The 24946-nt window shown below is 40.9% G+C and overlaps 1 protein-coding gene across 4 annotated transcripts; it reads left to right on the forward strand.

The window, feature by feature from the left end:
* Positions 1 to 482: 482 nt before the first annotated feature.
* On the forward strand, positions 483 to 24864 carry ift122 (intraflagellar transport 122 homolog (Chlamydomonas)). 4 transcript variants are annotated; one of them, XM_037773864.1, is made up of 30 exons: positions 483 to 638; positions 2450 to 2516; positions 2612 to 2696; positions 2776 to 2854; positions 2950 to 3026; positions 3152 to 3218; positions 3312 to 3458; positions 3609 to 3749; positions 4265 to 4340; positions 5268 to 5459; positions 5849 to 5987; positions 7060 to 7262; positions 8226 to 8363; positions 8548 to 8712; positions 8950 to 9147; positions 9361 to 9501; positions 10529 to 10582; positions 11213 to 11374; positions 12214 to 12380; positions 14339 to 14510; positions 15773 to 15875; positions 18700 to 18840; positions 18951 to 19048; positions 20183 to 20283; positions 21456 to 21621; positions 22626 to 22743; positions 22835 to 22963; positions 23573 to 23649; positions 23761 to 23925; positions 24106 to 24864. In XM_037773864.1, exons 1-30 carry the CDS (start codon positions 595 to 597, stop codon positions 24190 to 24192), a joined length of 3699 nt encoding a protein of 1232 aa, XP_037629792.1. In that variant the 5' UTR covers positions 483 to 594; the 3' UTR covers positions 24193 to 24864. The 4 variants fall into 4 exon arrangements, with proteins under 4 accessions (XP_037629792.1, XP_037629793.1, XP_037629795.1 ...); XM_037773865.1 differs by having other exon boundaries at positions 3612 to 3749; XM_037773867.1 differs by lacking the exon at positions 3609 to 3749.
* Positions 24865 to 24946: the final 82 nt, after the last annotated feature.

Consider the following 24946-nt stretch of genomic DNA (forward strand, 5'->3'; position numbering starts at 1 on the left):
TAAGCAGCCACGCAATGCATTCTGGTAGCGTGACGTCACAACACCCGCTCCTTGTTTGCATAAAGTTGAGGGCTAGTCTACTTTATGCAAATCACGGGCGTCACGACTCGCTGCCCCTTGAAACTCCCGAGATCTTTTAAAATAAACTTTGTCGATCCAAAATAAAGACAGATTCAGCAACTGCATGGCTTATTTCTCGCCTCAAATGTTTTCAGAAACACATTTCGGTGAACTATTTTCGTGAAATAAGTGAAGAAAGTTTCCAAATGAGCCTCCATACTGTTTCCGGTTTGAAAGCTGGGAGCAGCAGCCAACCCAGGGAAAGCGTTCGTCCAATCAGGTGGGGACAGCCTGTGTCTAGTGACAGCCCACCAAGCGTCCAATGTTGGGAAGCGTCGCGTCCCCTCGCGATAAAAACGCTCCTGTGGACAAGTACCATTATCGTTCACTTAAAAGAGCCGGCTCTTTGAACCGGCTCGTTCCGAACCTACACATCACTAGTTGGTGCTCGGTATGAAACACCGGCCGAACCAGCGACACCAACCTGTTGATACCAAAACCCACCAGTCCTTCTTTTACTGTTAAAAGCTGGAAATGAGAGCCGTCCTAGCATGGAAAGAAACTATTCGTGAACAATGGTGAGCATCTGGATGTTTGTGTTTACGCTGTCAGCCTGGGCTCGATGCTGGGAGGTAACTAGGGCGGTTAGCAACGGCGGTTGCTATGTCAACTAGTGTTAGCCAGGTAGCTAGCATTAGCATTAGCCACGCAGCTATTATAGGTTATCATCCACAAATGAGAGAGATACTAAAGTTTATGATTATTGTAACGTAGTTTTCATGCAACATATTTTTTCTTTCGCTAGTGTAGCATGTCAACTTTTATTGTGTAGCACGATATAACGTTAGGTCGAAGCCATAATGTTAATGTTAAGCTAGTTAGCTCTAGGTGTTGTTAGGTGTTGCACATCATTGCTTTCTGTGAATGACATTTTTAAGATAAGATTTAAGATAACCTTAGCATAGCATATACAGGTTACCTCTCTGAGCCCAAAGATAACATATTTCTAAATTAACAGCAATAACTTTATTTGCTTTGATTGATTCTTATAGGACTACAGCTAATAATGTAATGAGTTAATTTGTAATAGTCCTGTATCACAATCTGATACACAATAATACAATAATAATACATATTATGTGCAATAACAGATAATAATGCACACAGTGCACTTTCATAGACTAAGTTACTGGAGTTACCCTGCACTATACTCATTTTTAACAGTCTCTTCTGCACTATATTCACATTTGTAATAGTCATGTATCACAGCTGTTACCCTGCATTATATTCAGTTTTCACAGTTTTCTTCATCTCCTTGTATTTTTATATCTGGATTATTTTTTTGTTCTTTGCACTACTAACTTTTTTACTGCCTTTTTACAAACATGTTTTGCACTATGGAACTGTGATGCTGGAAACTTGAATTCCCTCTGGATCAATACAGTTACTATCTATCTATCTATCTATCTATCTATCTATCTATCTAATATGTAATGTATGTAGGTGATGTATAGCAGTTATTGTGGCTGCAATCAATGCTCATATGTAAACAAGTGTGGTCCGTCAATTAGCTAAGAAGCTTTTGATATATTTACTGTATTGTTATTGTTGTTATTATATATATAACTTGTCCTAATTGTTTGTTATCACTTTTATGTATTCATATTATTTCTTTATATTAATCTTGTCTCTGGGTGGAGGCTTCAGATAAGCCCAGTGGTTCTTTTGCCTCTTCCTGCACTGTATATCATTCTTTTTTTTTTGTTATGTTGTATAGTCTTAAATTGTGAAAAACAAAAATAAAAATAAATTAAATTAAAAAGCTACACCTGTACGGATCAAGCATAGACCTACTCAACGTCTGATTTGATAAGTACTTTACAGATATTAACGATTAACATAATGATCTTTTCATTATTTGACAAAAACAAAATGGTTTCAATTATTAAGGTCCTCTTCCTTGGGTGGGTTTCTCGAGTTTTCAGCTTTTTATTTTCAGCTGTTTGACTGAAACCCCTCTGAAAAAACAAACAAGTATACTTTGTGATAAGACTTTTTTTTTGGCATAATACTATTTCCAAGGTAAACAATGAACCTTCAAACAATTTTTATTGATTAAAATGTTTTAAATTAATTAATAAGCGCTCAACATCTTAAAATGTCTTGTTTTATCTGATCAACAGTCCAAAATCCAGACATGCATCTAAAGATATTCAGTGTACAATTATTAAAGAAACTGAGCAAAGCAGCAAATCCTCTTATTTTAAAAGCTGAAACCCATGAATGGCACATTTTCTTTATATGTAACTTCAAGGATGAGTGGATCATCAAAATTGTTGATTGACTAATCAATGTTTCAGAAAAACAAATCCATTATTGTCTTTTGCAGTGTTTATGACCTTGCTTTCAAGCCAGATGGCACCCAACTCATCATTGCCGCAGGGCTTCGTGTCCTGGTAAGGCTTTCCTGTTTTCTTTGGCCAAGGCACATATCTAAAGAATGCATGCATTATTACTGTATTACATTTAATGTATTTTATTTTTGTTGCAGGTTTATGATGTAGCAGATGGAGCTATTATCCAGCCTTTAAAAGGACACAAAGACATTGTGTACTGTGTGGCCTATGCTAAAGATGGTACTCGACTGGCTTTTCATTTGTACACTCCTTTATCAGTCATCATTGTTATCTTACTAACTACTGCGTTCTTCTGCAGGTAAAAGGTTTGCCTCAGGGTCAGCAGACAAAAGCATAATCATCTGGACGTCTAAATTGGAGGGTATTTTGAAATATACGTAAGTGTCACTTTCACTCATCACTTTAGTATCAGTGCGTCCTCTGCAGTGTGTATTACTCCGTCTTTTGTTTCTTTTCATTTGTTTATCTGTAGTCACAATGACTCTATCCAGTGTGTTGCCTACAACCCTGTCACTCACCAACTTGCCTCCTGCTCTTCTGGAGACTTTGGTGAGTGCACCATGAGTTTGAGTCTACACTGGACTAAAATCCTGTGCATAATATATACTAATTTTTAAAAAGAGAAATTGCCCACATGGAGCACTGGACATCTGAGTACCTTTTTACATTTTTAGGTCTGTGGTCCCCGGAGCAAAAATCTGTGAACAAACATAAAGTGAGCAGCAAAATAACATGTTGTGGGTAAGTGAAGTCTGTTTTCATAACTGTCTGCAACATTCGTACACTTTAATGTGACACATTTAAGTTGATTAAGTTGGTTTTATTTGATTGAAGGTGGACAAACGATGGCCAGTACCTTGCCCTTGGCATGATGAATGGAGTGGTGAGCATTCGGAACAAGAATGGCGAGGAGAAGGTCAAGATAGAGCGTCCAGGAGGCTCCTCTTCTCCTATCTGGTCCATAGCCTGGAACCCCTCTAAGTTAGTCTCACTTAATTATTGCTGCATAAGATAAGGTATTTTTTCTTCACTAATCTTATGCACTGTCCATCCATGTCGCCCACAATTTTGAGTAATGATGTGCTATTGAGAGTGCATTCCATTTTAAGAAAAGTGCTTGTGTGGCGCCAGCAGGTGGCAGTGGTCAACCGGGGAGTGTTTCTGTGAGAGAGAGGATTATGAATCTTCTGAGCAGCTGTCCATGTTTTTGATGCCCCCCTCCAGCCAAAGCCAGAAGCACAGCTGTAGCCATGACAGAGGACTACTGAACAGGTTAACTGAGAGAAAAGGGCACATTTGCAGGAGGAATGATAAAGAGGGTAGTGACGAGAGAAAATGACAAGATGCACCAGATATATTATTTTGGGTTGCTTTATGGAATATAATTGGTATATCACAGGGAGGTCAGAGCTTGAGGTCAGACAGGGAATAGCATCTCTTGAGCTGCTAGGGATTCAGTGTCTTGCTCAAGGACACTTCAACTGGGTGAATTCTGCTCAGCACACAGGCTTACATGGATAGATACCAAGGCTATTATTTGGAAAATAATGAAGATAAATGCAACGCCCCGACATGCAATTAAAATGGTTAAGGATACAGACATAGTGAAGCTAAAAGCCGTCAATTGTTAGGGGAAAGGGCTTGACCATGCACCCCCTAGTTGAAGGGTGGCTTCTCTGCTTTTATTATAACACGTGTCAACGTTACCTGAACAACCAAAGCCCCGTCCGTACAGTATGTTGACAGGAGTACTTATGCCTAACATCATATTTGTTGTTTTTTCACAGGGATGAGCACAATGACATTCTGGCTGTGGCAGACTGGGGTCAGAAGCTGTCCTTTTATCAGCTCAGTGGAAAGCAGGTGAATACCACAGGTCTATGTAATTTAAAATCCCAAATTACCATATGGTATGGCTAAGTACAACCAACCAACATGGTGAGTTGTATACATATATACAAAGTCTTATTCATGCGACATGTTCTAATAAAACAACTAATTTCTCCTTTGCCACTTGAAACTCATTAAAAGTACATTTAGATGATTAAATATAGGCAGTCTCTTTACCTTGCATGGAAAATACCAGTAGACTAATAGCATTTTGAAACACTATCTGCTATCACTTGCTGTAGCAATAAGAAACAAGAAAACTTAAGTCCAAAATATATGGTATTGGGAACACTTTACTGAGTTTAAGACCTGTGTTTCCTGTGGTAATCAGACTGTCAGGCTCTATTGAAACCATAACAGTACATTGGAAGTGATCCTGCTATGCTTTAATGGCCCCCTCACTGTCCCTCCTTCCTCCTAAATTCCCCGTGGGCAGTACCGTAATTATAGACAAATATGCCCTGTTCATTACTCTGCCGTTCTGCCTTAGGCTCGTATATTGTCATCGGCCTATTTATCTATTTAAGTGAACATTCTGTTTTGATTACAACACCAGGAATTGTTCGCAATGAAAGAAAATAACTATGGATTGTCGGCCAGCTTTTTCTTTTTTTTCCAGAGTGAGGAGAAACAGATGCACAGAGTTGGGGGACTGATATGATGTTGTGCAAATGGACTTTGAACATGAATACAATAGAGGTTGTTTAAACCAGAGGAAAAAAAACTTTTTATGTCCATCTTTTCATCAAACACTCAAAGGGATGGTTGAATGTACTGTTGACTTTGATGTGTGTCGACCCAGACAGTGGGAAGTTTTGGCCCAGGCCCCCAGGCAATAAATATGAGAAATACTACCTTTATTCTTGGTTTAATGTCCACCTCTCTCTTTGTCTCTCTCAGATTGGAAAAGACAGGGCTCTCACCTATGACCCGTGTTGCGTCAGCTACTTCTCCAAGGGCGAGTATATAGTCATGGGGGGCTCTGATAAACAGGCCTCCCTCTACACTAAAGACGGCGTGCGGCTCGGCACCATTGGAGAGCAGAATGCCTGGGTGTGGACATGCCGGGTAAAGCCTGACTCCAACTTTGTGGTGGGTCCACAGCTTGTGAAGTCATATGTCTGGAGAAGTTATCCCTGCCCTTGAATAATAGTATGTGTCAGATAGAGAGAAGAGATAGGAAAATGTCATGCAAAACACTGATAACACTCAGACCTGATATAAAGAGTGTCAGTCTGCATTAGATACTTTTTCTTGATCTCATTTAGCTACACAGATACACAAGTAATTTTATTTAACAGTAACACCTTTAGCACCTTTTCCTTTCACTATATTTAACTGAAAGTGATGGGGCATACGAGAGCGAATTTCTCTCAGTTCTACTGTGTAAATGCTTTTAACAACAGGAACATTTTCCCACTCTCTGTCTTTTCTTAGAGGTGTTAATAGGATGTACTGCTACATTGTTATCTCTTATCTAGGTGTTGGGCTGCCAGGATGGGACCATCGCCTGCTACCAACTTATCTTCAGTACAGTTCACGGCCTCTACAAGGATCGCTATGCTTATAGAGACAGCATGACCGATGTCATTGTCCAGCACCTCATCACTGAACAAAAAGGTGCACTTTTGCTTTAGCTGCAGGATATTTAGTTTATAATCGAAGACCTATTGTGATGTCAAATGATAATGTATGTGTCTTGAAGCATCTCAGTTAGTGCCATGATCAAGGGTATAGAGGCAGTATTTTCTGAACTAAACTTTAAACAATACCAATACCTTAAAAGGGATAGTTTGGGTGTTTTGAAGTAGGGTTGTATGAGATACTTATTCATAGTCAGTGTATTACCTATAGCAGATGAAGGTCAGCACACTCGAAAACAGAGAAACAGACAGGAGCAAAGCAATGTACTGCTGTGGACGGGGGGCAGCAGCAAAAGGTATTTTAGCCACTTAAAAGAAAAGCTCAACTAAAAAAAATGTATATCGGTTTAAGTCTACATGATATTTAGAATATTTTCTGACGAGGAACTAACTGAAAGTTAAACTTATCTGTATTCTCTTCAAAGCCAGCAAGGGCTGTCTGACGGCAAGATAAAGCTGTAAAAATATTCTAAATATAGCCTACACTTAAACTGATATTGATTTTATTAGATGAGCCTTTCTTTTAGGTGGCTAAAATATGTTTTGCTGCCGGCTCCGTCTGCAGCAGTACATTGCTTTGCTCCCATGCTGGTACTCCTGTCTGCTTCTCCAAACTGGAGTCATGCCAATTATCGTCTACTGTAGGTAATACACTTAGTATGGATAAGTACCTCATACGACCCCTCTACAAATCACCCAAACTATCCCTTTTAATAAGAATATATTGTATCTTTTCTAATGTTTTTCATTTGTCATATTTGTCCTATCAACTATCATCCGATTACATTTTTGTAAGGGTATACAGTTTTTCAAATGGTGGATGTCTCATTTCAGTAATATAATATAAAAGGAGTTGTTTTCATAAAGGAGATATGACAGCTCATTATTTTAGTAATTCATTTTTAAAACGTACAGGGAAAAGCAGCATGACAGCATAACTGGGATGGTAACAATCAAGCTCTGAAAAAACGTATGCATGAAATTATGACAAAACTTTCCTCTCCCTCCTAACATGTCCACTCTCTCCCTTCATTTCCTTCTTTCCCCAGTGAGGATAAAGTGCCGCGAGCTGGTGAAGAAGATCGCCATCTACAGAAACCGCCTTGCTATCCAGCTGCCCGAGAAGATCCTCATCTATGAGCTTTATTCAGATGACTCCTCAGACATGCACTACCGGATCAAGGAGAAAATTTGCAGAAAGTTTGAATGCAACTTGCTGGTGGTCTGCTCCCAGCATATCATCCTGTGTCAGGTCAGAAGAGATGTATTTCCATAGTCATTGTGCAGTATAATGCTCGTAAAAACAAAGCTTATTTAAAATGTCTTGCTCACTTCTTCTAGAGCTTGTTTTTGTTTTGAGTCTTTCCCCACATAATGAGTCAATCAGTTCTGCTTCTCAGACTAAATTCTACTGACCTGAAGTGACTCTCTGGCTCTTTGTAAATTACACTAATGCACACTTGACAGATTGCGCAAGCGGCCGTAGAGACATTTGAGCCCTATTAACATGATGGAAGCAGAGTGAATCAGTGTTTAGCCATTCAATACAAGCCCAAACAGCCCAGAGAAAAAAAATGATAATATCATGAAATTGCTGGTTTTCCAGATGTTTCCGCCTAGTTTGCAAAAGGCTCCAGCTGTGCATGTGCTCTGCGGGCTCTATCTCTCTCCCCTTCTCAACCCTCTTCAAACTGGATAAAGCAAGACAGTTGAATGAAGGGGAAGGACCACAGTCTGTTGAACCAGTGGGTGTCTCTCGGGGTTCCTCTCTGCTTCATGTCTCTATGTGTTTGACAGCGGCTGGTAGGGAGGAGGAGCAGCCATAACACAGAGGTTATTTCCTTTTAAATCTGTCTGGTGTGACAGAGGTGCTTCAGATCTCTCTCTTAACAGGCGTGCCTGTGTTTCGTGCCTCAGACAGCTTTTAGACCATATAAATGGGCTGTGCTCGTATGGGCTGCGTATGTCTGTGTCAAATCAAATCATTGTTTATCTTTATAGCATTGCTTTCTGCCGTTGACCCACACTTTGCAGTGTTTAAAAGAATGTGCTAAGATTTGTTAGAGATTTACCAGTATGTTTAAATAAGGTTAAGGGTGTAATTAACAGACTGTGGAATAATAAAAACAGAATAATTTGGTCATTCAGAACCAGTCAGATTTTCATGTGTTAAATGTAATTGTGGTCTCGCCTTTCCCGCTCTGCTATTGTGCAGGAGAAGAGGCTCCAGTGCCTGTCCTTCACCAGTGTCAGGGAAAAAGAATGGGTGATGGAGTCTCTAATTCGCTACATCAAAGTGATTGGTGGTCCGCCAGGCAGAGAGGGCCTGCTAGTCGGGTTAAAGAATGGAGCTGTGAGTATTTTTGAGAAAAATACATTCCCACATTAAGTAACTGTAGAAATGACACTCATGCTCTTAAGCCAGTGGTTCAGTAATTTGAACATAAATATAATAAGGTTTACATTTATTACAAGTAGCATTAGTTCTGATGCTCTATTCTGATTTTGCTCTGCTTGTCCTTGTTTTTGTGACGTAGATCCTGAAGATATTTGTTGACAACCTGTTTCCCATCACGCTGCTGAAGCTGTCAACCTCAGTGCGCTGCCTAGACATGAGCGCCTCCCGCAATAAACTGGCTGTGGTGGATGAGCACAACACTCTCCTGGTCTATGACATCAACAGTAAAGAGCTGCTTTTTCAGGTCAGCAGAGGGTTAAGAGTATGGTGGAGGAACCTTACCTGGCAGATTTAAAAAAACACATTTCAGAGGTGCAGTGGGATGGAATAAAATAGAAACATGTTTGTGTAATTATTTGCATTAGGTACAGCTACGTATACTCATGTACTCCTGTCTGGTCTGTGTTCCACAGTCACCTCCAGACCTTATTTCCCCGCTACCCCCCCCTTACCCGCCTCCTCTCTTTTGCTTTCCCTGTAGGAGCCTAATGCTAACAGCGTGGCCTGGAACACCCAGTGTGAGGACATGCTGTGCTTCTCTGGCAACGGCTACCTCAACATCAAGGCTAGCAACTTTCCTGTACACCAGCAGAAGATGCAAGGCTTTATGGTCGGCTACAACGGCTCTAAGATCTTCTGTCTCCACGTCTATTCTATGTCAGCTGTGGAGGTGCCCCAGGTGTGTAGTAATGTAGAAATGACAGCACACTATTGCCAATGGTTGGTGTATCTTAAATATCATGGTATTTGTTTGTACTACAAAGACAAAAATACTTAAATGGACTGATTTTCTATGAGTTATTGAACTAGGTATGTGGTGAAGATATAATTTTGTTGGTGGTCCTGTATAGTTTGCAATGCTTTTTGACGGTGGTGTTGTTGCTCTGCTCAGTCAGCACCCATGTACCAGTACCTGGAGAGGAAGATGTTCAAGGAGGCCTACCAGATTGCCTGTCTAGGTGTGACTGACAGTGACTGGAGGGATTTAGCCACAGAGGCCCTGGAGGGACTTGACTTTGACACCGCCAAGAAGGCAAGTCTGACACACACAAACACATCGACCTACTCATTTTACTACTTTTATCTTCACAAAATAATAAAAACGTACAAATAGCAGCAACTCCTCCAAATGTGGCGTCGGTACCTTGCTTTTACCTTCGCCTCACTCTTAGGCTTCATGTAATTTGTAAACTCTCAACACTACCGGTAAATTACAGCATGTACAGTACCCAGACAGACAAATATAAATTAATGTTCACATTACATCTTTGAAGCAGGATTTAGAAGAAGCTGGTACTGCAAAAGAAAACAAAACATCAGATTCTGAGAAACCATCCTCTAATCGTAACACAGATTAAGCATATTCTTACTACCATTTGTACTCTTAGATGCCATTGGAACTATTTGTCTTCTAAAACTTTTTTAACATAAATACTTCAGACCTGTTTGATAGTGATAAACAGAAACGCCTTTCTATTTGAATCATGTTAATGTGTTTTGCCCTGATATGTATGTGTATAGGGTGCTTTGTAATTAGATCTCTTTTTAGCTTGGCTGACTTCATGGCTTTGTTCGCTAGCACTTGAAGACGCATGACGCATTTTGGACTCCTCTCGCTGTTCTCAATAAAACCAAACTCGATATAACAGTGGTCATATTTTCTCAATTTAGATAGTTTGGGCTTAGCGTCACTTGACAATGTGGACTGACTCACATATTTCTCCATACTAGCTAGCTGGCTAAAAAGCCAAGCTAAGCAGCAGCAGGAACGGTTTGGTGCGCCCTGAGTAAAGTGACTGATTCATGACAGTTTGACGTGATGTGTAACAATCATATCAGAGTTTCTATTGGCCCAAAGCTAACGTGGGTGGGAGTAATGGACACAATATGCTTGTTTTATTTGTGTAAATGGTCACCATCTGTAGTTATGTAGTTTTTAATGACACAGCCCAATTTTATAATTTAAAGCAAATTATTTGGTGGACCCTCAGGCAGAGTGACACGGACCCCACTTTAAGAATCACTGCTCCTAATTATATCTTGTCTTTTCCCAATTTCAGGCCTTCATTAGAATCAGAGACCTGCGCTACCTGGAGCTCATCAATAGCATCGAGGTAATACCTACTCTCCTTTAATATTGTGAAAAGCCAAGTTCAAATTTTTTGTTTGCTAATTTCTGCTCCAACCAGAGCTGACATCATTACATTTATACAAGGCTTGGGGGATACTGGGTCAATCACAATTATTATGGTCATCATACATTTATTTGCAAGGCTTTCCCGTCAGCTACACTTAAAAAACTCTTGAACAAGGGAACAACTTGAAACCTGAATGACCACCTCGGGTCCAATATACACACACATGCAAGCAAATATATACACACGGCAAAGCACACACACATTCCTCGACAAAATGCATGCAGAGCAAAGTCTGTTTCAACTTGGCTAGCGCCAGGAGAAAGTTTCTGCTCTCACTTTTGAAAAGGGGAAACGCGCTTCTTTGAAAAATGTTTTCAGTGATATGAAATAAATGTTTATTGTATTCTATAAACATTTTATTTGTTTTCTAACTTTGTTATGACTGATGACGTAACAGTTTATTGTGGGTTTAAAAGTGAAGCTGATTGCATCCAGCAAGCCAATAGTTTTTAGTGCCTTCTGTGTTTTTTTACTCATTGTGTGTGTAGATGCATGTGAGTGTTTATCTCTGCACACATGCCAGTGTTTGTGTTGACTGATTTGCAGGAGAGGAAGAAGCGGGGTGAGAACGACAATGAGCTGTTCCTGGCAGACGTCTATGCCTACCAGGGGAAATTCCACGAGGCAGCCAAGCTTTACAAACGTACCGGCCACGAATCCAGAGCCCTGAGCATGTACACTGACCTGCGCATGTTTGAGTATGCTAAGGTGATTAAATCATCGATTGACAAAAACACACATACGCATGTACAACATACTTTTGTATCAATATGGACAGAGTGACCTGGAAAGCGCTGCATGTTTTAGGGATGTAGAACATGTGTTTTTCTTCATCATGTGCAGTTATGCCAAGTTGGGGCCCTGCACTGTGTTCAAATGGCCCCCCTTTACCGTCTGTCTTTCATCTCCTCATATATCACTGGAATCTCCACATATATCATCTGATCAGTACACACACACACACACCGTGCTTTTACAGACATATCCATATACAACACAAGGGTAGCTTACACACATAGTTAGAGTTGGAAATGGAGCACAAACGGAGAGAAATAAGGCGAGCGTCTGCTTTTACGTGAATACTTTGATGAGGAGGTCAGTTGGAGTTGAGACAAATTCATGCTTTATTGTGTTTACATGTGGGGGGGACACTTTGATCGTCAGCATCACATTCACATTGCTGGAGCAGATGACACAGCTACGACTCGTTCATGTATATTTGTGTGTGCGTAACTATCAGATTGTGTGTGCGTTTGATGTGGCTGCTGTATATTTATGTGGCTGTGTGGCCATCTGGTCCTACAGGCTGTTTGTTTTAGGTAGGATGGACACCGGAGGGCTAGCCGCCTGCTGTTTGTGTGACTCTCTTCCTCCTGTCTCGGCCTTGACCCACATGGTTCTGGCTGTCTGCACTGGACTCTTGCTCTCCATCCAGATTAACTGTGCTACATACATTCCTCGCTTATCATCAGTGTTAATGGGGATTTCCCAGTTATCCATTGCTATGTTTAGTAGCAAGTTTGTAACTGTGTGTGTCTTTCTTGCAGGATTTTGTCGGAGCGACAGACCCCAAGAGCACTCGGATCCTGATGACCAAGCAGGCAGACTGGGCTAAGAGCAGCAAGGAGCCCCGGGCAGCAGCGGAGATGTACCTGTCAGCAGGAGAACATCTCAAAGCCATAGACATTATAGGGGAACACGCCTGGGAAGACATGTAAGTGTCAGTCACTGTATGAAACATGCAAAATCAGTCCTCCACTATAGGATACACTGTTATTCCTGTTTAACCTTTTCTAAACCGCCTTTTTAGATTTGTGTGCATGATTTTTCCCAAATCTATAAATGTCATCCAAATTGCTTCTTTGAATTTAGTAAATGGGCACATTTTCTAGCACATAACTGATCAAAAGACGGTAATGTCGAGATAATGGGGTTAGATACTGTATGTTCACACTCTGCGCTCTGCCAAAAATGCCTCAATTTTACCGTCAGTAGTGGAACTCTCACTCTTTGGCTTTCTATGTTTCTAGACATTAATAGAATACTCGAACATTAGTGGAAGAAAGGGATTGAAGCTAGCTTGGGACACAACACAAAGGGCCACTTTGAAGCCCTGATGTAGATTTAAACCCTGAATCAGGTTGAATCTTATACAGATGCACACTTAGCCAACAAAGTCATCAAGATGCTTCAACCATCGCAGAATCCTGATTTGATGTGTTGAAGTTTTAAGTTCCTCTCAACTCAAAAATATTTCTTGCTTATTGTTACTTGACTTGGATGTTTGACCCTCACTGTGCAGAATGGTGTATTTGCAGATTTTATAGGCTAGAAAGCTGTTTTCATATTCATCTGCCGAAGGCGGAAATTTTCTCTCTGCCCACCTAAAATCTAAGTTTTGGTTTGACATCACAACGAGTTTGAAGTTTGGAAGCCAATCACGGTCCATTATGCAACAAGTGTGATGTGGAAACTTTAAGCCTTTGGTGCACACACACTTAGAATGAACTTTTCAGTAATGTGAGAGACTTCTTGTGTCCAGTAGTTAAACGTTTTGAAAGGAAAAGTATTCATAGATATTCTGGATTTCTCAATGAGGGAGAAATAGTTGATATAACTTAAAGGGGAACACCTCCCAAATTCAGAAATCCAATATGTTATTCCCATGGCCTAGTAAAGTTGAATCTATATTTATGAACATGAGCTCCTCTCTCTCAAAGCCAGAAACCAGAGAAGTAAGTCTCAAACTTGTGATGTCATATGGAATAAAGTCTGGAGCTGCCCCATAGACAATGAATGAGAGGCTGATTTTGTGAACCCACAGAATGTTTGTTTTCTTTTTTATACCCAAATGAGCTTTATTCTATTGTAGTGTCCTCAGTTGTGAAACAGAAAATGTACCCATATAGTCTATGGACCAGCTCCAAAATGTATACTCACAAATCACAAATTTGAGTTTTAGCGCTCTAGTTTTGGGATTTGAGAGTTGTTCATGTTTTCTAATATTTTGTGGATCGTTTTAGACCATAGGAACGAATTTTGAAAATGGGCGCAGTTCCACTTTGAAGAGTTTTTAATTAGGTCGCTTAACTTTTTTTTTTCTGTAAAAACCACATCAGACATGAATTATCTTAAAATATGCATGGAGGGGATGTTGCATCTGTGTTGCATAGTAGTAGCACAAGGCAGCAATAGTTAATATCCAGTACATGCATCTCTCTATGAGGATCATTATTAAAAAGTATATTTAATACGCTGAGTCGAAGCTATGATAGCTAAGAACGTACGTAGGGAATTATTACTTTTGTATTAGCGTTCACACATACATGCATAGTGGGAATGTGGGGTGTGAGTGTGTGTTGTTGAAAACCAGGCTAACTGATAAGTCAGTTGTCTGGTGGTCATATCAGACCTCCCCACTGACTCCATCTGACCTATTGTCTGCATGCTGTGAGTCTCCTGTGGTGCTACCAGCGGGTCAGCACTATAAACACTGCAGCTGAAACAGAGTCAGGGCTCTTAAACCCAAATCTGATTCAGCTAGTGACCCCGACTGGTTCATATTCTTTTTACGGGTCATGAGCATAATTTGATAGACCGGACCCCGATGTAAGGGTTTATCTGCACTCGCCCTCTCTGTGTGTGCTCACTCCTCTCTCTCCTTTCATCCAGGCTGATCGACATCGCTCGCAAGTTGGACAAGGCTGAACGCGAACCGCTGGCAAAGTGTGCGCTCTACTTCAAAAGGCTGAAGCACCACGGCTATGCCTCAGAGACTTATTCCAAGATGGGGGACCTGCAGGCCCTAGTGCAGCTGCATGTGGAAACCCGGCACTGGGAAGAGGTCTGACACACTTAAAGCACACAGGAGGCACACCTGCTCCGCTCATCATGACTTATATATAGAGTGTCCTGAGACAATCACATAAATATAATGTGAACCACATAGGACTGTGCTAAATAAATTGCTGTGGTATTCAGAAACCCATAAACCACTTTATGGTCATGGCCAGAAAAGTATATTGTATTTGTTAAAGTAACCACAGCTGAATGCAAACAATAAGACAATACATCTGCCTGATATCCTACACTGACAAACTTAAACCACACACGCACTCCAGAGCTAATCATCCAGCTTTGGATTTCTCTGAATCCATGCCCACATGATGATTAGTGAGTGAGCAGCACAAAACACTCTACCGCACTGAAAGAGTATCAGCTTAAAGCTCTATTCTGCTTCCAATCAAATTCCTCCATCAGGGCGGATCACGCTGCTCAGACAAGAAGAAAATATAGCGTTTCTTTAATCCATCTGCAGTCTTTAATCGAGTTAAAGGCGTTACAGAGATGCACATTAGCAATTTACATGCTGAAAACAGAAGAGCCAAAAACAGAACATCAAATCACGATCGCATGGTTCTGCTGTAGTGTCTGAGGAAAGGCTTCCCAGATATTTATTTGATCCTCAGAGAGAAAAAAGAAAGCAGAGGGGGGGAATGCAGAGAGAACTGTTAGGCTTTATGTGCTTCACTGGGGGAGGTGGACACCAAGACGGGACAGAGCACATACGGCATGGGCCACATGGATACTATTCACTGCTCCCACTCTTCTCTACAACAAAGTATTCCTTTAAATGACTTTGGGCTCACATGCCTTAGACACACACAGAGTCTCTTTCTCTCTTTTACTGTATGGTATGACTGGTGTGTTTCTTGGCTCAAGTTTTGCCACAGGACATTTACATTAATCAGTCACCATGACAGGCAAATGTGTGTCCACAGCGCACTTCAACAGCTCTTTATATGCTGTCATTCAAACAGCGCAAGAGCTACAGTTGTAGTTCTAATTGAGTGTGAAATCAACTTAGCTCATACACTTTTTCTTTGTTCTCCACTCATTAATAATGCTGTATTGCGATGTTTTGACTGGAAGTAATGTGTGTTTTTCTGAATAATGTGTTGTATAATAATGTCCCTAATCAACTGCAGTTCAGCCATAATTACTCAGGGCAGCCTTATGTTGTTCTCTATATATTACAATCTGTGGGACTTACTAATTCGTGTGTCAACTTGTCACATGTATTGCATTACATCTCTCTTTTCTCAGGCCTTCTCACTGGTAGAGAAGCACCCCCAGTTCAAAAATGACGTCTATGTGCCTTATGCGCAGTGGTTGGCAGAAAATGACCGCTTTGAGGAAGCTCAAAAAGGTGAGTTTGCATCTCCAACAGGGCTTCACTTTCACCTTTACTCAGTCTATTTGGGATGCTCCAGTGTGTACATTCACATACTTTTTAAAAATGCATATTTCCAGGATTATTTCAGTGAACTTTACAGCCACAGCCAAAGTTTACATATGGAAGTGATAAAGCCTGGCCAGCTCTGGATGCAGACATTCTTCACTACTTCCTTAAGATTCTCTGTATTCATTGTAAAACATGATCCTCTTTGCTGGAGCAGAGCAGAACAGAACAGAGCTGAGCTGCCTGTTAACTGAATGACATGCATGCATGCCTCTAATCACCAGTACTACAAGCGGCTCTGATGATGATTACCAACTGTAACCATAGTTATAATCAGCTCATAGATTTATAATTATGATCTCAGCAGGCATATTTCCTCTTCTACATAATCTTCCTCTGCCCGTCTCGACATGGAACTCATGACTGAACAGGCCTGATTGTATTGGAGCTCACTTATGGTCATGCATTTTGCTGATTGTGTGTATTTTAGTCAGAGCGGTGACGCAGTATTTTGTTACTAGTGATTGTAATGGAGTCTAAGACTCCAGCCTGTCTCCTGTCCACTGCACTGGTACTTTACCATAACAACTAAGAAAAAGTTAACGCTAGGCTGAATTGGTTGGGTACTTATCTTGGGGGCCAAGTTCAAGTGTAGCTAAAATGAGGTTCTCGACCTTCAGGGCTCCATCGAGAGATTTAATTGGGTTTTGCGGCATTTTTATCATCACCTACAGGCTGATTGACCACTCTCTCATTACAAATGTCTTTAGTTTGAAGATATCTTTTTTAGGTAGAATTGGTAATGCTGAGAACTAGCAAGAGTACACTAGATTTTAAAAATAATCCAACTGAAAAACCCAGCCCAGTGTTGCCAGCTCTTTTCCAATGAAAGTATCTAGCAGCACTAGCTCCAAAAGTCACTAAATCTAGAGAGAGAAAGTCGCCAAGTCGACAACACTGACTGTCGGTTTGTTCAGGCCTCCCTCCAAAATTATCATTATGAATGTAACAACAAACATGGATATTGTTAGTACTCACAGCTGTCAAGCAAGCAGCTTGTGGAAGACGCAATGAGTGCACGCAGACAAGCAGGCCGTCCAATCACTGCATTCAGGCCGAATGAAATGGTAGACAGGTTTATTACAGTCCTGCGACAGACACAGACACCACTCAGATACCATTTTTTCTTTTTCTAATATTCGATTTATTGATTGCTGTTGGGGTGTAATGAGAATTTCAACAAATACAACTACATTAAAAAATGTATTTGAACAACACTACCAACCCAACCTTATAATAGTTGCCGTATTTCTCAGTTTCCTTCATTGACATTCTTGCAAAATTGCATATTGGATCACTCTGCAGTCTTCTAATTGATTGAAAAAAGCCACTTTAAATGAAAAGTTGACAGTTTTGCAAAGCTCCATCAATATCATGCTATAAACTTGATTAACTAATTTCTGTTATAGGCCTGCACATAGAAAAATACATGTTAATGACTGAGCCACTTCTGTGCATTTTTGTCAGCTTCTGTTTTGTGTTTCTGTAAGCGGGAAGGAGTGGGTGTTACTTCCTAACATTAACCAACAGCAGCTGAATGTGGTTTCTATCCAGTTAGGTAGACTGATAAATATTTGCCACTTATATGTATGTCCTGACCCCCACTGTGGTTGCAGAGGCAGGGTCACTGCTGGGGTCGACTCCCTAAAGCTGCTTCTAATTACCCTCTGATGGGAACATGAAGAATAGCGCTCATGTTTATTAGGGCTTTAAAGTCAAAGTGTTTTGTTGTTTCATATTCAGGAGCAACCTACCTGTTTGGAAAAGACTTATGTTAGTTATTATTACATGTGAAAAATTAAGAAAACTTTGGTATAAATTGCTTGTAGTGCCATGTAGTTAGTGTGTGGGTGTGTGTGTTAGTGTGGGTAAGTATTGTACATTTCTGTAGTATAAGAATCCAATTGTGTCAAAAAACTCAGCTGGTCTTGAGTGATTCTTTCCAGATGTGTGACTGTCGACAGAATACATTAACAGAGTGTGCATCCCACGTATTGTTTTTGTATCGTCTCCTACACTTTCATAAACATACATGATTGCTTTTGTACTTTTTAATGCCTCCGTGCCGTCGACAGCCGTGGCCGGAAGCATTATGTTTTGGGGTTGTCCGTATGTCTATTCTTGTGAATGCGATATCTCAGGAACACCTCAAGTTGAACAACTGATTAGATTTTGGTGGTGAAAGGTCAGAGTCACTGTGACCTCAAAAAATATGTTTTTGGCCGTAACTCAAGAATTCATACGATAATCATGACAATTTCAGACAAATGTCTAAAAGGATAAAATGATGACATTTTGGACAGACATGGATGTAAACTGCAACTTGACTGGCTGGTGGAGGCATACATCCGCGAGGTGGTAATTCTAGTTATTAATAATATAATAAAATAGAAATTCAACCCAAAGCCAGGTCATGAAAGCTATGTTGTTCTTAACTGTGTCTGGTAGCTTTTTCCTTTTAAAATCTTTGCCGAACAGGACAGGAGAGGCATCATCACTGAACAGCTTTAAAAAAAAAAAGAGCTCTTCCTTCTGAAATGTCATTAACAGAAAGAAAAAGATTTGTCATAATACTTGCCCATCATAAACCACAACAATGACAACTTGGCTCCAAAGATGTCGCCCCAGAAATGAATCAATAAAGAAGGATGTCTTCCTGGCACCTGAAATCCAACGTCGCCGCAAGGGCACATCATAACAATCAATCACCACTTCTGTCTTTCTTTCATAGCATTTCACAAGGCAGGGCGACAGAACGAAGCCGTTAAAGTCCTCGAGCAGCTTACCCACAATGCAGTGGTGGAGAACAGGTTCAACGATGCAGGGTACTATTACTGGATGCTGTCTATGCAGTGTCTGGACATCGCTAGAGGTGAGACCCATCTTCACTGCAATGGAAAGAAGCCTTTGTTTTTACTGTAATGCATTTTATTGTTTCCTACTAATCCTTTTGGTACGTCTGTGTACGTTTGTCTGACGCAGAAAGTGAAGACCAGAGGGATGAAATGCTGAAGAAATTTGAGCGTTTCCAGCATCTTGCTGAGCTCTACCATGTCTATCGCTCCATTCAGCGCTACACGGTGAGAATGTGCTACTTTGTCAACCCTAATCTTTCATAGCCAGACCAGACAAAAGTGGGAGGAGGCCTTAGAAATCAGGAGGCAGCCATGTGATTGGCTGTCAGATTGAAAGCCATGGAAACAGTACCTGCTATGTGGTTAGGTTTCTGTTTGGGTACAACACATTCATGTTCCAAATATTTCTTTTTTTTAACATGGAAGTATGCTGACAGCCCACTGCGTTTCTGCCCTCTTTCTAATCAACTTTTGTACTCAAATTTCCCGAGACTGCTGTGGGTTTGACAAGGAGGAGGTCTGGCTCTGCAAGATTATGTCAATCCAAGAAAAGAGACTCGGAGTAAAGGACAAATGAAAATGTGTGCAGGTTGTTTGGTAAAGTGAACAAAAGAGAGTTGAGGGTGTAAAGTTCAAGTGAAGACTACTGAAGAGGAATTTAATCACCTTGAACTACTCAGGAACCAACATTATTTTTTTTTATTTTTGCAAATTTTTAGTTAAAAGTTGACTAAGAAAAAGTCTGATGAGCACATTACACATAACTGCTCATAGTGGTAGACATGCCCTTTATGCAACAGTCAAAATGGTTCACTTCCTGAAGCCTCTCTGATCCATATCACCATGGTAACCAGCTGCTTGATTGATCATGATGACTACCTCATCAGTGGTCTTCTCCAAGCCCCCAGCCCTAACCTACTTACAAACAAGCAATGAGCACTCAATGGGTGACCTGGCCTGTGTCAGTGTCCTCGGTTTGTTGTTTCAGCTTTCTGCTCGGCTTTGGTCACACCCGTGCAATAGAGAGGCATCGCTGTGATCCAGACCAGAGCAGGAAACCTCTATATCTCACCTTAACTCTCTCAGGCAGGCACTATAGATTTGAATGATCAACTTTTGGAATAAAGTGCTGTTAGTGATTGCTTTAGCAAATTCGTCTTTCCCTGCCACTCCAAAAAAGTGAGTAGGCGCTGTGAGGTGCTATGAGGCACTGTACAGGGTTTTTGGCCAGGCTAAAAGATGAAACAATTAAGCAGGGGAGTAGGAGAGATGGTGCTTTTAAAACAAATGTAAACCACCTACATTTTAGCAGAAGCTAATTTTTTTCAATCATTTCTTTTGAACTGTTTTTATCTCCAGGATGAGCCCTTCAGTTCCCACATGCCAGAGACGCTCTTCAACATCTGCAGGTTCCTTCTGAACAACCTCACCAAGGACATACCGCCAGGCATTTCTAAAGTGTATCCTTCCATTTGAGAAAGTAGTCCTCCTAACATAGCGGAAAATATCAAGCAATTATTTTTAGGAAGAAAGTATTGTGGGGCCCTTCCTCTCTGGAAAACTCTCAAGAACAGACATGCCAATCTGAAATCAAGACTGGCAGAGACGGTGATGATAAAGTGGTGGAAAAGAGATAGAGGTAGAAACAAAACGGGAGAGTTGGCGCCACTGCGGAAGCCATGCTGCTGAGAGAAATAAAAAGGGGTGATGATGGGGAGGAGGAGAAGATGCCAGCAAGAGGCACATTCTCTGTTCTCTAAACAAATGCTTTGATTGGTGAACTTTGTGCATATGCACACATACACAAACACACTAAACAACGTGCTTTAATTTGAAAAAATACACACACAAAGACACCCACAGCCACACAGAGGAATCCATGTAGTCACACACACACTGGAGGCAGAGTATGAGGAAGGACAGCCCAGCCTTTGAGGAGGAAATCAGGCTGAGCAGCTGGGATCCACTGCGGCCAAACTGAGGTGTTCCAGAAACTTTGAACTTAGATTTATAGACTGAGCCGGGATGTGTTGGACTCGGTTTGAACAATAAAACACAATGTCACAGAAAAGCTGCACTAAACAACTTTCACAATGGGAGGACGTGCATTTATCAACAGTCCCAGCCGTGGAACAGAACTGGGTGTGTGGGTGGAGCTGGAGAGTAGCTGAGTGGAGAGGAAAGGAGAGGAGCGGTGTTAAGTTTTAGGTGATGGAGGAGTGCCAGCATAGAGCTGCTGCAGCTGCAACTCATTGACCTGTCATTGCCACTCTCAGAGTTGCTCCCTCTCAACAATCTGTCTCCATAAAAATACAAATAAGCAACAATGTCCTCAACTCGAACACAAAAACAGGAACGCATGCTTGTATAAGCACGCACACAAGCCTACAAATAACCTAACCAAGGTATTACTTCCAAGGCATTCAGCCAATGTTGCAGGCTCAGCATGGCTCTTGTTCTACTCATTAACTAGTAGAAATGAGGGAATATACAGTTATGTCTATTTATAAATACACAAAAGTGTAAATGTTTCCACATAAAAAGTAACTAGTTTTGATTAAGATACCTATAAATTAACATCCCTGTTCCAGCTGTTTCCCTTACAATAGTGTTCCTTAACCTTATTTTTTAGTAACACCTTGTATGCGTTGGCCAAGGAGAGTCAAAGACTGGGTGCACACAAGCTTGCCAGGTATTCCTACGAGAAACTCCAGGATCTGCACATTCCCTCTCGCTTCCAGGAGTCCATAGAACTGGGCAGCCTCACCATTCGCTCCAAACCGTTTCAAGACAGCGAGGTGTGTTAAACAGTTGGACGTACATGCTGGTATATTTAACTTGTTGTGAAATATTGGGCCTCATGCAAGAAGCAATATACGAACAAATTTTCTCTTATTTTTATGCGTATCCACGATTTTTTCTTGTTTTGTAAGTACCCAATGATTTCTAGGATTCATCAATGTTTTCTTATTGTTGCTCTCTCTTAGGTAAGAGAACATTTTACAAGTGGTTGAGAGCATTCTTACCAAGAGAAGAAAAAAACATTTTGTTTTCACAGTCCACAAATTGTTTGTCCAACACAAGGAAACATGCGTTTTAAATTTGATGCATGAATATCATATAATCAAATTTACATTATTATTATGTTTTAGAGTAATTGTGATTGGATTATTAAATGTGTGGGCTAAATGAATACTATTGGTCCATTGATCCCAATTAAGACCATAAAAACCCTTGGATGATATTGCGTGCATTCAGCTTCTGAATGGCTTACATACTGCTCTTCCATGCTTTTTGATTTTCCTCTAACCCCAGTACTGATGCTCTGGAAAATCACATATTTACTTTGTTAAGTCTATCTATCTACCTATCTTATCTAAGTTCTCTTTTTCTTACAGCATTTTTTTCTCTCCAGTTCTTGTGCATGTGCCAGAGTATTTGTACACGGCACAACACCTGCCTTATAGTGTTTAGGGGGCCTTACCTATGTTAATACCTGCCCTTATATAGTGTTTGGAGGCATTACCTACGCTTATACCTGCCCTTACATTAAGGGGTGTTACCTATGCTAATAAAAAAACAAATCAACTGCACACCTCCAATTCATGATCAAGTGGGATTCTTCATTCAGAGCATTTGGTGCATCTGGAGTTGACTTCTCTTCTTTTTTCTCTTAACAGAAAATTAAGAGAGTGTTGCTGCATGAGGCCCTTTGTTCATCCATACTCTCTGATTATTAGAGGAGTCACCCCCGCCCTGTGCTCCCGAGTGTGTATGTCAAACTTCCATGTGTTTACTGCAGGACCTGATTGAGGGCATGATGTGCTACCGCTGCTCCACCCACAACCCCCTGCTGAACAACCAGGGGAGCGTGTGCATCAACTGCAGGCAGCCTTTCATCTACTCAGCTTCCTCATATGGTCAGTGACACACAGACACATGGTGCGCAGTATTTGCCAGAGGGGACTCCATTTGTGTTTGTAATGTAGCGTATCTCCTCCTTGTGTGCAGAGGTGTTGCCTCTGGTGCAGTTCTACCTGGAGGAGGGCATCAGTGATGAAGAGGCTGTGTCTCTGATTGACCTAGAAGTTCCTCACACGGATCAGAGGGATGCACGCTGGCAGGATATGGACAACGGTGGTATCCTTTGATCATCTATTCTACGCTACGTGACTGTACACAGTATAAACACATACACAGAGTAACAGATGATTCACATGCTTTGTATGAATTATTAACTCCTCACTCTGCTGGTCCTGAGAGGCTGTATCCTTGCCCTTACACGCTGCACATCTCTTCGAAATGAAGCACGTGACTCCCCTCCGCCTTGTGACAGTTCTAAGAAGCGGTTTAGTCTGCGTTGGCCTCGATTCTGTGCTGGTGGTTAAGCTGTCAGAGCTAAGTCATCTTAGCTCTTGAGCTAATAGGGTTAGCGAGGCTCTCCTGTCTCATCTTAATGACACTAACCCTCCAAGAGCCGTAGCCACAGCCCTAGTGCAGGGATTAACCTGCATTAGCCGGCAGACACTCAAGGGCACTGAGGTCTGCTCTGTTCTTCCAGAGCCACGACGTGACTGACAGGCTCGACTGATCGGCATTTTGAGCACACTCACTTTTAGAACAGTCTCTGGGGGGATCGTTTTATAAGGGCTTTTCCTGTCGAAAATTACAACAAATAAAATCTGATGTTGAAATGTGTGAAATGTATGCATTGCTTTATGTATTTGTTCTTAATTAACAACATGGCAGAGCTGCAGGCTTTGAGGATGGATGATGGTTTGGATGATGCAGAGGAAGACCCATTTACAGCCAAAATGAGCTTTGAGGTAAGAAAGGACAGAGGAGATGAGGCGATTAATATTCCACCAACTGGGCGAACCAGCTGGAGAGGATAAAAGGACGGGTTCTATAATATGTCCATGTGTGTATCCAAACAGCAGGGAGGCTCGACCTTTGTCCCCGTCAAGGTGAGTCGCTCAGTGCTGCGCTCCATGAGCAGGAGGGACGTCCTGATAAAACGCTGGCCCAGGCCGCTCAAATGGGAATACTTCCGCTCCCTGCTGCCTGATGTGAGCATCACCATGTGCCCCACCTGCTTCAAGGTACAGCATTTATAAGACACACGGCTATATATCCTGGGTAAACCACAGACGAAGCTTATCTGTCTGATTTCTTTCTTGCCTTTTCTTCCTGTCACATTGCTTGTCTCCTATATAATAATTCTTATCAGATCTATTTATTCTGGGCTTTTCTGATGTTCCTGTTTTTGTATTTTCTTGTAGATGTTTCACAGTGAAGATTATGAGCTCCTGGTGCTTCAGCACAACTGCTGTCCTTATTGTCGCAGACCCATCGATGAACCAAACTGATCTACTTAAAACTAGCAGCTATTTAAGACATTCACAATTTTGTACCTTGAAGCTGACCTTTTTTTCCTTTTTCTATCGTGCAGTTGATTATTCTTTTGCATTGTAATATAGTTGTCAACTTGTCACTGTAATATATATCTGTTTATCTTCCAGTTAACGTGTTGCATGTTATTCCTCGAGTTCCCTCTCTAGAGCAGCTCTTTGCCCTCGAGGGATGAGTGACTGAAGTAATACCTGTAGTATCTGTGTGTTGGTCATTATGGAGTGTCAGAAAAGTGCACCATCAGCCAATCAACCCAATTGGATTATTAGGATCAGATTACCTTAATCTGCCACTGATTACATCAACACTTTAAAGGGAACATGGGTGTATAGTATAATAAAAATATCGCTGTAAAAACAAATTTATTTAAAAAACACTATTTTAACTTAATAGATAACATCTATGTGTTGTGTAGAAGACAAGATGCCATCAAATGCATTCCACAGATTTATATGCTGTAGCGCTACTGTATGTTTTATAACAGTATGGGACATGTCATCTGTTGTGTAGTCATGAGAATGTATTTTTATATTGTTACAAAGGAAAAAAAAAAACTTTTCATTAAAGTATTTTGGTACTATTTATTATAGTGGGTTTTCTTAATGATACAAATAAAGTAATATTAACTTTAACTTACTTTTTCTGATTGAACTTCACAGTTTGTGTCTATAAAAAAAGAAAAAGCTGCTGTGAGAGTGCATGCTATTAGCG

Source organism: Sebastes umbrosus, chromosome 6, assembly GCF_015220745.1.
Source record: "Sebastes umbrosus isolate fSebUmb1 chromosome 6, fSebUmb1.pri, whole genome shotgun sequence".
Lineage (NCBI taxonomy): Eukaryota > Metazoa > Chordata > Actinopteri > Perciformes > Sebastidae > Sebastes > Sebastes umbrosus.